We start from the raw sequence: 15835 nt of genomic DNA, 5'->3' as shown, positions 1-15835 counted from the left end.
CTAACATTTTGCTTCGCATTCTTGTCCATAGTACTGTTAAAATCATGAAATCTGTTTCAACAATACACTAAGAAAGTTTGGCCAGTCCACCTTGTCCACCCAGGCCAAATTAATTATATCCAGCCTCTTCAAATTTACCAAATCCGTCCAGGTGACCATATCCTTTTTCACTCTTGCAAAAATACAAATGACTCACAAGAAAGACTGGACAAACGCATTTGGTGTTATTGTTTACAAAGAATGTTGTAGTAATAGTTCTAAACAAGAGACATAAACAAGTGTTGTTGTCTTATCGTGGCTCTTACTCATAATTGTTATTCAGACCAGTGAAAATCTTACCAAAGTTGAATCGTACACATTATCAACGTTGTGCAAGAATTGTATATAATACCGACAAGATGAAATTAAGACACATGTGCAACATCTGGGTATCTTTATTGTAGACGTTTCGCCATCCAGTGGCTTTATCAATACAAATTCTAGGACATAGCTTGAAGAAAGTAGGACTATATACAGAAGATGAGGTAATCAGTCCCTCAACCTTGGAGTAGGTGCGAAGAGCACCGTAGTCGTGGAGATTCTGAAGCAGAAGCAAGGAGCCTGGCGCTTATATAGTAACGTCAGGTGTAGCAGACGAGGGCATAGTCACTGGTAGGCGGGATTCCCCAGTGGAAGTAGGTCCTTCCCAAAGAGATGGGTTAGTTGTAGTAGTAGTAGTTGTCGTAGTCGTGAAGGTTATGTACATGTCCTCAGAATCAAGATTCCATGATATTGCAGTGTCTGACAAGTTGTGTAAGAATGGTATATAATACCGACAAGATGAAATAAAGACACATGTGCAACATCTGGGTATCTTTATTGTAGACGTTTCGCCATCCAGTGGCTTTATCAATACAAATTCTAGGACATATCTTGAAGACAGCAAGACTATATACATTATCAACGTATATCCCATCAATAGGGTCCTTTGATGCCTGTGAAGGGCTCTTGATACAATGAAATGCAGCTAACTCCTTATTTAGATTAACCTTGTTGACACCCCTTCCTCAGGCTCTGCATGACACCTATGTGTTTAGTACTTCCAAATAAATGTTAAAATAATATCCATACATACACAAAGAGTTTGAATTCATATCTTGGACGCAGTAAATACACCACATTACAAATATCTCAAATATTACTATTATAGTCATATGAGAGTGCTAAAACCGTGTGGGTCGTATTACGCATATGGGAAAGGAAGGAAATGAGGCTCGATTCAAGGAAAGTAAGGTCAGGATCAACTCCTTGGATCAACAGTTCTCCACGCCCATCAAGGAACCTTCCATGACGGCAGAATTACCACAGATATCTTCCTACGAGACAATGGAACAAAAACATGCCAAGGCTGAAACGATTACACTTACAGTATTATAGATAATATAAATATTTACGAAGTTATCAATAATACAAACGTTTACAATAATAGCCACAATATATATATATATATATATATATATATATATATATATATATATATATATATATATATATATACATATATATATATATATATATATACATATATATATGTCGTGCATATATATATGTCGTGCCGAAATATATATATATATATATATTTTTTTAATCACACTGGCCGATTCCCACCAAGGCAGGATGGCCCGAAAAAGAAAAACTTTCACCATCATTCACTCCATCACTGTCTTGCCAGAAGGGTGCTTTACACTACAGTTTTTAAACTGCAACATTAACACCCCTCCTTCAGAGTGCAGGCACTGTACTTCCCATCTCCAGGACTCAAGTCCGGCCTGCCGGTTTCCCTGAACCCCTTCATAAATGTTACTTTGCTCACACTCCAACAGCACGTCAATTATTAAAAACCATTTGTCTCCATTCACTCCTATCAAACACGCTCACGCATGCCTGCTGGAAGTCCAAGCCCCTCGCACACAAAACCTCCTTTACCCCCTCCTTCCAACCTTTCCTAGGCCGACCCCTACCCCGCCTTCCTTCCACAACAGACTGATACACTCTTGAAGTCATTCTGTTTCGCTCCATTCTCTCTACATGTCCGAACCACCTATATATACATATATATATATATATATATATATATATATATATATATATATATATATATATATATATATATATATATATATATATATATATATATATATATATATATATATATATATATATATATATATATATATATATATATATATATAGAATGGAATGTATGAAAGTATAGTAGTACCAACACTCTTATATGGGTGTAAAGCTTGGGTTGTAAATGCAGCAGCGAGGAGGCGGTTGGAGGCAGTGGAGATGTCCTGTCTAAGGGCAATGTGTGGTGTAAATAATATGCAGAAAATTCGGAGTGTGAAAATTAAGAGAAGGTGTGGAGTTAACAAAAGTATTAGTCAGAGGGCTGAAGAGGGTTTGTTGAGGTGGTGTGGTCATTTAGAGAGAATGGATCAAAGTAGAATGACATGGAGAACGTATAAATCTGTAGGGGAAGGAAGGCGGGGTAAGGGTCGTCCTTGAAAAGGTTGGAGGGAGGGGGTAAAGGAGGTGTTGTGGGCGAGGGGTTTGGACTTCCAGCAAGCGTGCGTGAGCGTGTTAGATAGGAGTGAATGGAGACTAATGGTATTTGGGACCTGACGATCTGTTGGAGTGTGAGCCGGGTAATATTTAGTGAAGGGATTCAAGGAAACCGGTTATTTTATATAACCGGACTTGAGTCCTAGAAATGGGATGTACAATGCCTGCACTCTAAACGAGGGGTTTGGGATACTGGCAGTTTGGAGAGATATGCTGTGCTTTTTTATATGTATATACTTCTAAACTGTTGTATTCTGGGCACCTCTGCAAAAACAGTGATTATTTATGAGTGAGGTGAAAGTGTTGAATGATGAAAGTTTTTTCTTTTTGGGGATTTCCTTTCTCTTGTAGGTCACCCTTCAGGAAGAAATCCAAATATTCTTCCTTGAAGCCTTTTTATCCACTTCTCCGAGGCTATGGGTCCAACAATTTACACCAGATCACAGTAAACAGGTGATTTTAAAATATGCAAAACAACCACTGTGAAAGAGTAGTGAAATTCCAAGCGCTTTCGTGACTACTCACATTGTCAAATAACTATGAAAGTAATACATCAAAGGAAGGCAATTAAAGGGCTTAGACTACACCTCTCAGTCAACTCCCACAACAAAGAAACACCTGATGCTGGACAATACCGGACTCATAAGAAAAGAGGAACACTGTAGTAGGTCCACTGGTCCAACTAGACAGGTCCTCACGACATCCTACTAACAAATTATTCTACCCAAGAAATAAGGTTTATTATTTGTCCAATGTATTATTAAACTCTATCCTAATTTTATTAATTATAAATGAGTCTAATTTATATAAACCTAAGGAAATATTCATATTATTTTCAAAGCTGCTTTTTATGAAACAAGATTCAATTATATTACTGTCATCCATGGACTTGCTTGATACAACTTTCTCAACTTTTTGAAAATCAATTGGATGGTTAAAATCTCTCACATGAATAAATAGAGCATTGGAATCTTGTCCAGTTCTAATGCTATATTTATGTTGTTTTAATCTAAGTTCGAGATTTTTACCAGTTTGACCGTAATAAACTTTATCGCAAATATTGTTGTTGTTGGGGATAGCCAAGTTAGGTATATGGATAGGGCGTTCTGCTTGAAGGACAGGAGTAGTAGAGAGAGGGTTTGCTTTCCTTGGGCTGGGATGGAGGATATTGTTAGCCATCTGGATGACATCATGAGAGGTAATGGAAGCAATCCTATTATCTGTCTCAATGCTGGAGGCAACGATGTTGGCAGACGTAGGAGTGAAGACCTGATTAGCAGGTATAGGTCAGCAATAGAAATAATTAGGAGGAAGGGTGGGAACCCTGTCATATGTGGTATTTTGCCAAGGAGAGGAGTTGGAAATGAATGGTTGTCCAGGGCAATTGGTGTCAATTGCTGGCTGGACAAATACTGTAAGGAAAATGAGGTAACATTCATTGACAACTGAGACCTATTCTATGGCAGAAATGACATGTATGCCAGGGATGGGGTTCACTTATCTAGGTCTGGGGTGGGGGCACTGGCAGCTGCAGTGGAGGGAGCTGTTAGGACTTTAAACTACGAATAGTTAGTGGTATGGGTTTTGACAGGAAAACTGTGAAGTCCCAGTGTAGTATTATTATGAGTTCTAGGGGAACTAGTAATAAGCAGAATGAGGTAGATATTGAAAAGCCAGTGACACTAGGTGATAAGGGCAGTAATAGGTTTAGTAGAAAAACAGAAATGAGCAGGAAGTGTAAAGAGAAAAGAGAGTCTTTCAATGTTTATTATGCTAATAGCTGTAGTGCTAGGAATAAGATGGACGGGTTAAGATTAGTTGCTAGTGCAGGTAACATTGATGTATTTGCCTTAACTGAGACGTGGTTTAATTAAAAAAGTCGGGACATGCCTGCGAAATGTCATATTCAGGGTTTTAAATTGTTCCAAGTAGATAGAAGTATCGGGAAGGGGGGTAGGGTGGCACTGTATGTCCGAGATCGCTTGAACTGTTCCATAAAAACGGGTATTAAGTCTGAAGTAACACATACAGAGTCTGTCTGGATAGAATTTTCAGAGGGGCATGAAAAATTTATTTTAGGTGTGATATACAGTCCCCCAAACTTAGATAGGAACCAAGGAAGACTACTAAGGGAGGAAATTGTTAAGGCCACATGGCACGATAATGTAGTAATTCTAGGAGACTTTAACTTTAGTCATATTGATTGGAATTTCTTGACTGGGAATTTAGAATCATACGACTTCTTAGAAGTAGTTCAGGATTGTTTTTTGAAGCAGTTTGTGACAGAACCTACAAGGGGAAATAACCTGCTTGACTTTGTTCTGGCAAACAATGAATCCCTTGTTTATAATTTAGAAATTTCGGAGGAACTGGGTGCTAGCGACCACAAATCAATTACATTTAGCATTGAATGGTAGTATTATAGTAGGGATAACTCAGTAACAGTCCCAGATTTTCGCTTAGCAGATTACGATGGGCTTAGAGGACACTTATCTGTTGACTGGGGTAACGAAGAGAGCTATCAATATGACAGTTTTCTGAACACTATACATGCTGCTCAAAGAACGTTTATCCCGTATAAAGAATTAGATCAAACAGAAATGACCCAAAATGGATGAATAATAGGCTGAATTACCTACTAGGGCATAAAAAGGGAATTTATAGGCGTATCAAAAGAGGTGAGGGTCATCTTATGAATCAGTATATTGATATTAAGAGGGACATTAAAAAGGGGATAAGAAAAGCTAAAAGGGACTATGAAATTAAAGTTGCTAGGGATTCGAAAACTAACCCAAAATTTTTTTCCAGGTCTATAGAACAAAAGTTAGAGATAAGATAGGTCCCCTTAAAAATAACTATGGGCATCTTGTAGATGAATGGTTCAGAGAACCGACATGTTGATAAATTAGACACATGTGCAACTCTTGGGTATCTTTATTGAGGAAACGTTTCGCCACACAGTGGCTTCATCAGTCCATACAAAGGAGAATCTTGAAGAACAGGAGGAGAATGAGGTAATCAGTCCCTCAACCTTGAGTCGATGTGGTCAGTCCATCAATCTTGAATAGAATACGGCATACGTGCTGAGAAGGAGCTTATAAACCGTTGGCAGGAGAGGTGAAGCAGTCATAGGTCGTGTAACATTTGTTCAATGTTGAAGTAGGTCGTGGGAATTCTTCGCTTGCCTAATTCTTGGGCACGACCTACTTCAACATTGAACAAATGTTACACGACCTATGACTGCTTCACCTCTCCTGCCAACGGTTTATAAGCTCCTTCTCAGCACGTATGCCGTATTCTATTCAAGATTGATGGACTGACCACATCGACTCAAGGTTGAGGGACTGATTACCTCATTCTCCTCCTGTTCTTCAAGATTCTCCTTTGTATGGACTGATGAAGCCACTGTGTGGCGAAACGTTTCCTCAATAAAGATACCCAAGAGTTGCACATGTGTCTAATTTATCAACATATGGGCATCTTACTGACAAAGAGAATGAAATGTGCTCGATTTTAAATAATTATTTTCTCTCGGTTTTTACACAGGAAGACACTAACAATATTCCAGTAATTAATTTTTATAATGGGCCTGAAGAAGATAAATTATGTAACATCAGTCACTAGTGAAATGGTTGTGAAGCAGATAGACAGACTGAAGCAAAATAAGTCGCCGGGTCCTGATGATGTTTTTTCAAGGGTTCTTAAAGAATGCAAAATGGAAGTCTGTGAACCATTAACTAATATTTTTAATTTATCTCTTCAAACAGGTGTAGTGTCTGATATGTGGAAGATGACTAATGTAATTCCTATTTTTAAAGCAGGAGACAAGTCGTTACCGTCAAATTACCCCCCAATAAGCCTGACCTCAATTGTAGGCAAATTACTAGAGTCAATTAAAGCTGAGATTATAAGAAGCCATCTCGATAAGCATAGCTTGATTAATGATACTCAGCATGGATTCACGAGAGGCCATTCTTGTCTAACTAATTTATTAACTTTCTTCAGTAAACCTTTTGAGGCTGTTGATCACGATAAAGAATTTGATATTATTTACTTAGATTTTAGTAAGGCTTTTGATAGAGTTCCACACCAAAGACTGATAAAGAAAGTGGCAGCTCATGGCATTGGGGGAAAAGTGCTCTCGTGAATCGAGTCATGGCTCACAGACAGGAAGCAGTGTCCATAAATGCGGTTAAATCCAAGTGGGGATCTGTAACAAGTGGCGTATCACAGGGATCAGTCTTAGGCCCGTTGTTGTTTATAATATATATCAATGACCTTGATGAGGGTATTACTAGTGACATGAGCAAATTCGCCGATGACACAAAGATAGGTAGGATAATTGATTCAAACGTAGATGTTAGGGAACTTCAGGAGGATTTAGACAAATTCTATTCTTGGTCAGAAAAGTGGCAGATGCAGTTCAGTGTAGAAAAATGCAAGGTTCTGAAGCTCGGGAGTGTCCATAACCCTAGTACTTATAAGTTAAATAATGTAGAACTTAGCCATGCAGATTGCGAAAAGGACTTGGGGGTTATGGTGAGCAGCAACCTTAAACCAAGACAGCAATGCCTAAGCGTACGTAATAAGGCAAATAGATTATTGGGATTTATATCAAGAAGTGTAAGCAACAGAAGTCCAGAGGTTATACTGCAGCTTTATACATCATTAGTAAGGCCTCACCTAGATTATGCAGCTCAGTTCTGGTCTCCATATTACAGAATGGATATAAATTCGTTAGAAAACATTCAGCGTAGGATGACTAAATTAATACATAGCATTAGAAATCTTCCCTATGAAGAAAGATTGAAGACTCTTCAATTACATTCACTTGTTAGAAGAAGAATGAGGGGAGACATGATCGAAGTGTATAAGTGGAAGATGGGTATTAATAAAGGGGATATTAATAAGGTTGGTAGATAAGACACATAGGCAACATTTAGGCAACTTTATTCCGAAACGTTTCGCCTACACAGTAGGCTTCTTCAGTCGAGTACAGAAAGTAGGCAGGAGCAGTAGATATGTGAAGACGATGTAATCAGTCCATCACCCTTGAAGTCGTAGATTTGAGGTTGTCAGTCTCTCAGCCTGGAGAAGTTATGTTCCAAAGTCTGGAACTAAGTGAAGATCAAGCGACAGTGTTGAGACTTAAATACTGTCGGAAGGAGAAGTGCAGAGTAGTAGAAGTGAGAATGTAGCCACTGGGAGGTAATGTCCCTCTCAGATCAAACAATTCTCACTTGAAAAAGTTGTCCAAAACAAGTAGGTACCAGGGTGTTAGCCGATTGGTTTGGGTCTCATACTGGAGACAAAAGTTAACCTAAGCTGTCCGAAAAGCTCTGCATAACCAGGAACTGTCTATATAGTGTGTCACCGTTGTCAGCTATAGTCTAAGTTGCATTATGCATTTGTAGAAATAAAGTTTATTATTATTATTATTATTATTATTATTATTATTATTATTATTATTATTATTAGTAGTAGTAGTAGTAGTAGTAGTAGTAGTAGTAGTATTACTATTACCAAAAATTCATGTTGTAGCAGAACGTCTTTCACAATAGTGAATTAATAACGTTGATTAAATTAACTATTAATTTTGTTTTGGACTCCCAAAATATAAATCAATTTCTTGAAAATTTACTGTAACTTAAATGTATCATAATTTAACCTTTGTGAAAAAAAATAATTTAATTACCAAAGTAAATCTAGTATATTGCAACTTTTACAAAACTTAATTTTATTTTTTATTTTTGCCAATAACTTGGTAAACTTAAATTCTTAATTTCCGATGATCCTTCAAAAACGTCAGAAAAAAAAGGATTTACAAAAATAATGTCAATAAAAATCATTCATATTTCAGGTAATTTATTATGGTAGTAGTTAGAAGGAGTGAAAGTAACGATGCTGGATGTTGTCAAGAAACAGCACTGCCAGACGCCCTACTTCCCGTAGCCAAGTCCTCCTAATCCACCTTTGCCAAATCCGCCGAAACCGCCACCTTTGCCAAATTCATTGAATCCACCACCTTTGCCGAACCCAAGCTCTCCGCCCTGGCCAAATGCTCCATGGCTTCCTGTGTACAAACAAGAAAACCATAATAATTAATGTTAATTTTTTTTTATACAAGCACATTCCTAAGACATTGTTGTAATCGTCATAAGAAAAGCACAAACAAGTGTTGCTGACTTACCATGGCTCTTACTCAGCACAAACGTGTGTCCTCCTTGGCCACCTATGAAATGGTAAAAAAATATTATTAATATGTTGATACATTAATAAGACATACATATATTTAAAAAATGTATACGCATGTAAATATAATCAAAATAATTAATGCTCACCATATCCTCCATTAAATCCTCCACCATAGCCTCCCAAGCCACCAAAACCGTTAGATCCTCCATAGCCGCCGTATCCACCAAGGCCTCCAAGACCACCAAGACCACCAAGACCACCAAGACCGCCAAGACCACCATATCCACCATAGCCACCAAGACCACCAATTAGTCCACCATGAACACCAGCCATCACGGCCAACACCACCATCACTGACAGTGAACGCTGAAAAAGAAAGTAATCGTTTTTACTGCAGACATACGCACACACACACACACACACACACACACACACACACACACACACACACACACACACACACACACACACACACACACATATATATATATATATAGATATATATATATATATATATATATATATATATATATATTATATATATATATATATATATAATCTCACTTTATTATTGCTAAGCTGTTTCAGATGAAGTTGTCACTAAGTATTAACTCGCACCATGATTGTAGGAGTTGATTGCTCGAGAACCTGGACAATGTGATGATAAAGGTGGGTGTCCAGCACTTTATATAGGACAAGTGACTCCACCCTCCCACAGTAACCTTCAGGACGTGGACCTATTATTCATGCCTGTGGTTTGACTCAGACACATAAATAGCATTTAATATGTGAAGCGAAATAATATGTCATCATGCCTAGAAAACATTTCTTGAATTTCAGCTTCAGTTTTCCGAAGAAAAAATCTAAATAAGAAAAGTAAGTTTTTCGTAGCGACTTGGTCATTAATAGAAAAAGAATTTCCTTAGCTTTACATCACTCAAAAAGATTAGCAAATTACTCAGTATTCATTGTGTTACTGGAATTATTTTTCTAAAACTTGTCATTAATGCTGTAGCCTCTTAATTAGTAATAAATTGAAGGTTCAGTGCTTATACATCACCAGAGGCACCTGTTGGTGTACAAACTTTGAGAGATACACGTTGTGTTGTACGTACACTGAGAGACACATCTTTTGATGTATTTACACTGAGATGTATATGTATTCAAATTATTCTTTTATATCTGTATGCAGGATGATGACCCTATGGGTAATTCAGGACAAGGACTCATAGAGGCTCGAGGTACTCGAATGTTCTACCCATGTACTCAGAAGTATCTCTTCATGAATATTGTCTATTATTAGTCTCAATGTCGGTTAATATGCCATACAAAGGGATCTTCTATGCCTACCCGATAATATTTCTTTGATCTAATTTCTATTAATACCCTTTAACCTCTCCTTACGTTATCTCGTTATCTTGTGTGCTTGTCACCGTATGGTACATTAACAGCTACAGGCATTATATAACCATCACAACTGACGTGGTTTGAAGCTTTGGTGCGTAGACACTGGTCAGGCGTCACCAATCCATCAACTTGTATAACACTGTTGTTTAAGATTGTGTACAATGGACTCTACTAAATAATTATCGAGCTTGTATAACCCACAGTTTGAGTTGTAAACTGTATTTCTTTCATGTTTCAAGAAGGAAGAGTCAATTTTGTATCTTTCCATGACAGAATTGTTTGGTACTATAATCCGGGCAGCATCCCACCCCGGTGGGTGATTACAAGCACTAACGTGGTTAAAAATAGCATTCGACTCCTGCCCTGCCCTGACTGACTATTTATGTTGGGTAATTCTGGTTTCCAGAAATTTACGTGTTTTACCTATATATGAGAGAGGACACTGAGTACATGGGACCTTGTAAACCCCACCAACTTTGTTGGAGGGTGTGTTTTTAATCAGCTTTTGTTTCACTGTCCCCGTGTTTTTGAAAGCAAGGTTTATATTGATCTTTTTTAATGCCTCACGCAGGCAAGCTAGATTCTCATTATATGATGAAACTAGTACATATTTCTTGGTCATCACTTCTTTAGGTTCAGTCCTGCAGATAGTCTTTTTTGCTGACATTAATACCTTCTCTACAAAATCCTTAGGATATCTTAGTTTTGTGGCGATGTTGAATATCTTGCTGATTTCGTCCTCTAGGTACTCCGGACTGCAGATGCGCAATGCTCTCAAGAACATTGTGAGGAACACACTCCTTTTTACCCTAGTTTCGTAGTTGAAATAGCAGTGAATGTATGACGACACATTGGTGGACTTCCTATAAACTGTGAATTTGAATTTTCTATCGACACAATGGATTAAAACATCTAGGAACGGCAAAGTGTTATTTATTTCATGTTCTAAAGTAAACTTAATGGAAAGTACTAAGCCATTGAGTCTGGGAAGAAACTCATCAATGTCGTGATCATTAGACCACAGGCAGAGAACATCATCTACGTATCTGAAGCAACTAGCTTTATCTGGGAGAATGTCTTTAAGAAGTGTGGTTTCATAGAATTCCACATACAGGTTGCTGAGTAAGGGGCTAAGGGGATTTTCCATTGCCATGCCTTGTTTTTGAGCATAGAATTTCCCTTCTAATACGAATTTGCAATCAGTAACACAGAGTTTTATCAATTCAGTTATTGTTTTCGTGAGGAAGGGCATGGGGAAGTTTTAAAGTTCCTCTTCGAGGTACGACAGCAAGTCAGGGACAGAGACTTTGGTGAAAAGAGCTGTGACATCAAAGCTCACTAAAGAAAAGTCATGAGGGACATTTAATTTCTGGAGCCTCTCAGTGAGGTCAACATAATTTTTAATATGTGCGTCTGAGATCTTATCAGCCATGGGAGTTTGAAGTTTAGCCAACCATTTAGATAGATTATATGCTGCTGAGACTACTGAACTAATAATAGGACGGGCTGAGTATCCTGGCTTATGGGTCTTGATTACCCAATATAGATATTGTAGAGTTGCTCACCTAACCGACAGATATTTAATTGATTCATCATTCCCTCTCAATAACGTTTTAAGGTGTTTATTGCCTCTCTCCCTGCTTTCATTACTCCCTTGCAACATTGCACAACTCCTGATGACGCACTAAGAAGTGTGAAAGTACTTAAGCTAAAGATTTCCACCCCCATGGCTTGTTCTACATATATATATATATATATATATATATATATATATATATATATATATATATATATATATATATATATATATATATATATATATATATATATATATATATATATATATTATATATATATATATATATATATATATATATATATATATATATATATATATATATATATATATTATTATGTGAGTAGTCACGAAAGCGCTTGGAATTTCTCTATTCTTTCACAGTGGTTGTTTTGCATATATATATATATATATATATATATATATATATATATATATATATATATATATATATATATATATATATATATATATATATATATATATATATATATATATACATATATATATATACACATATTTAACAAGTCGGCCATCTCCCACCGAGGCAGGGTGACCCTAAAAGAAAGATACACAACATATCCCTCCAAACTGCCAATATCCCAAACCCCTCCTTTAAAGTGCGGGCATTGTACTTCCCATTTCCAGGACTCAAGTCTGGCTATATAAAAATAACCGGTTTCCCTGAATCCCTTCACTAAATATTACCCGGCTCACACTCCAACAGATCCTCAGGTCCCAAATACCATTTGTCTCCATTCACTCCTATCTAACACGCTCACGCACGCTTGCTGGAAATCCAAACCCCTCGCCCACAACACCTCCTTTATCCCTTCCCTCCAACCTTTTCGAGGACGACCCCTACCCCGCCTTCCTTCCCCTACAGCTTTAAACGCTCTCCATGTTATTCTACTTTGATCCATTCTCTCTAAATGACCAAACCACCACAACAACTCCTTTTCAGCCCTCTGACTAATTCTTTTATTAACTCCACACCTTCTAATTTCCACACTCCGAATTTTCTGCATAACATTTACACCACACATTGACCTTATACAGAACATCTCCACTGCCTCCAACCACCTCCTTGCTGTAGCATTTACAACTCAAGCTTCACACCCATATAAGAGTGTTGGTACTACTATACTTTCATACATTCCCTTCTTTGCCTCCATAGATAACGTTTTTTGCCTCCACATATACCTCAACACACCACTCGCCTTTTTTCCTTCATCAATTCTATGATTAACCTCATCCTTCGTAAATCCACCCACTGACACGTCTGTCAGCATAGTTGCAGATCCCTGTGTTATATAGCATAGCATATAATATCATCCATGTGCTTTAGATAGGAGATCCCTTTTAGGCCTGTGACTGTTGTGTGACGTCATGGGATGCACATGTGCACGTTCGTACCTCTGCCCCGCTCTCAGTCGGCGTAGACATCCAGGCTAAGACAGGCAGAGGCTGGGCTCCACGTTCGTCATCACAGTCTGACAATATGTGTTACCATCCAACAAGTGTGTCTACCTTCAACCCTCGATATCTCCATTTAAGAACCCCTATGATAAATGGTGCCAGCGGTGTGGGCGTAAAATTGATAATTACGCCGATGTACGGAGATTTCTTTTGACCAGCAAGACGGCCATTTCGTGTCACCAGTAGGCCTACCAAGGTTAACGCCAGCCTGCTACCTCAAGCCAGTTCTCCTGCCCAAGCTCCTACCAGCTTCTACATTATTCACTGGTCAGTCTCTTTGTATTAGTGTATCTGCTTATTTGCATCACTCCCGAGGGGTTGACCCAAGTTTGCAAAATAAGCCAGCTTCCAGTCTGTGGTGAGGAAGACCAGTCAAGCCTAGCCTACCCCATCCAGTTCTTTTGCCTGCCAAGCCAGCTTTCCACCCCTGCTGTGCTCATCATGTGAGGTTGTCAAGCCATTCTGTGTGAAGGGTTAAGATAAGCCAGCTAGCAACTAACCCAGGTGTCTTACTCCAGTACTCAAGCAAGCCATTTGAGTAGTCTTCATTGCTTGTGATTCAAGCTCCAAGCAATTCTGAGTGCTCTTTTTCATCCTTGTGGTGTTGTGGTATTTCGTGGGTGTATTTTAAGCTAGCCAGCTTAGAATATCTTCTCGGCAGTGTGGCTGTTCTCAGTGAGGCTTACGCCGTTCAACCCATAGGCCCAACACCCACTCACCACGTGTGTCTCACCATTGCCGGTCTTAGCCCTGTTAACCCACAAACCCAACCACTCTCACTGTTGTGGAACTCACCCAACCTCTGCCAGTGTTTTGGTGCACTACTAAGGGTTATAGCACCATATTTTAAGAACCACATAGGGGGTCAAGAGCTAGAGTGTGTCTTCGACAGTGGCGCCACCGTTAAAAGCCTCCTGTGTGAGTTCATCGTCGATGTAAGCGCAATTCTACGATCACATGTGCAGAGGACAGCAGCAAGACCACATAAACAATCCTCTACTCTCCACTACCATCTACCTCATTCTTCACCAAGTCATTACAGCGATAATTAATATTTTTTTTTCATAGAGACATTTGCGAGTGTTGAGACATTTCTTTTGTGTTTCCAGTGATTTTTCTCTTAGTGACATTCAGTGACTCTTGATCAGACTCAGTGTTTATCATGTACTGATTGCATTAACTTCTTTTAATCTCCTTAATTCATTGTTGATTTTTGTGCTATTATTTCATGTCTGTTGTGGTTTGTCTTTTTATACACTTGAAGTAAGTACTTAGTGTTTTTCCTTTGTTGTGTGTGCAACATATGAGCAGTATAGAACTTGTGTTTACACTTCAGAATCACCTTGTGTTCTCAGTATTCCAGTGAAGTATTTCAGTAAATTTTTCACCTCATATTCTGCATCACAACTCAGTGTTGTCTGTTATAATTTTTTTTTTCTTCCCAGTATTTGTGTATTCTTGTTTTGTTCTCTGTGTGTTGAACATTCTTGTGTTCATATTCTTTCATTTAGCCAGTGTCTAATTTGTCTTATTTCCACAGACAATAGTGCCATTATTTTGTGCAAGCAAGAAATCATTTTTACAAAATTTTTTCCACATCAAGTTTCATTGCAAGAAAATTCTAGTATTGTGTTTATGTTGATGTGTTGTGTTCTGCATCACTGTAAGTGTTCAAACTTTTTTGTTCTGTGTTTTAGCACCTATTATTTTCCATGTTTCATTGAACAAATTCACTCTTGGTGCAATTTTTAAGCTCTTCTTTCAGAGTAAATTGTTCTTTTGCTTGTTAAGTGTTGTTTAAGTTGCAGTTAAGAGTTAAAGTGTTCATTCCTTGTTATATTTCTTTTCTTGTGTGTGTAATAATTTTTATTATTGCACATTGATTCATTTTGCAATAATTCTTGTGCAAATATTGTGTTGCCACTAAAGTTTTTCTTGCAGAGATTCGATGCAGTGTTTTTTTGATTAGCAATTATTTGCAATATTGCTACAGTTTATTTCAGTGCAGTTTCTTATGCTCTGTTCTGTGCATAATATTTTATTCTTCTGTGCCATTTTATTTTATTCAAGCTTTATTGAGTCCATTTTATCATTTTGTTGTGTATTTCCCCGTTGCATTGAAAGTAAAGACAACTCACTGTGCCATTCATTCAATTTAAAGTAAAGTTGAGCAAATCAGATTTGAGTAAAGTACATTTTCTCTTGTTTTTCAAAGTGTTGTTCATTCAGTTGCATATTTTTCTTGTGTGAGTTCTTTACTTACTGTGTGACCTGTCAACTTTTAATTACTTATGCAGAGTCGTTAAGTATTTTCTTCCCGTTTAACCCCTATTGTGTTATTCTCTCTATTTTTTTTTTTTTTGACTTATGCCCTTCAGTAATTTCACTGAGAAGATGTCCCAGTCACTTTTGAACGTTCACTTAGTGTATCATGCCAGTCAAAGTCAATATGAATCAGTCCACAGTACCAATATTCTCTTACTGACTGAAAGACAATACCTAGCCCTTGAGCAATGTGTTTGTTCTCACAGCTTGTATCAGAGATTTGTTAAAGTGCCGCGAAATGTGAAG

At 37.8% G+C, this 15835-nt stretch overlaps 1 protein-coding gene across 1 annotated transcript; it reads right to left on the bottom strand.

Moving 5' to 3' along the window:
* Positions 1–8455: 8455 nt before the first annotated feature.
* LOC128691497 (acanthoscurrin-1-like) lies at positions 8456–9492 on the bottom strand. Its single transcript, XM_053780350.1, has 4 exons — positions 9421–9492; positions 8949–9168; positions 8798–8839; positions 8456–8680 (listed from the first exon to the last, which is right to left on the bottom strand). Exons 1-4 carry the CDS (start codon positions 9421–9423, stop codon positions 8547–8549), a joined length of 399 nt encoding a protein of 132 aa, XP_053636325.1. The 5' UTR covers positions 9424–9492; the 3' UTR covers positions 8456–8546.
* Positions 9493–15835: the final 6343 nt, after the last annotated feature.

Source organism: Cherax quadricarinatus, chromosome 26 (assembly GCF_038502225.1).
Source record: "Cherax quadricarinatus isolate ZL_2023a chromosome 26, ASM3850222v1, whole genome shotgun sequence".
NCBI lineage: Eukaryota > Metazoa > Arthropoda > Malacostraca > Decapoda > Parastacidae > Cherax > Cherax quadricarinatus.
This window is presented reverse-complemented; position numbering and strand designations above follow the sequence as displayed.

Bases quoted from the DNA above. Each gene is read 5' to 3' on its own strand.
- LOC128691497 (XM_053780350.1), bottom strand. The intron at 8,840-8,948 runs GTGAGCATTAAT...ACCATTTCATAG, and splicing joins AGGATTTAATGGAGGATATG to GTGGCCAAGGAGGACACACG. The intron at 8,681-8,797 runs GTAAGTCAGCAA...GTTTGTACACAG, and splicing joins TGTGCTGAGTAAGAGCCATG to GAAGCCATGGAGCATTTGGC.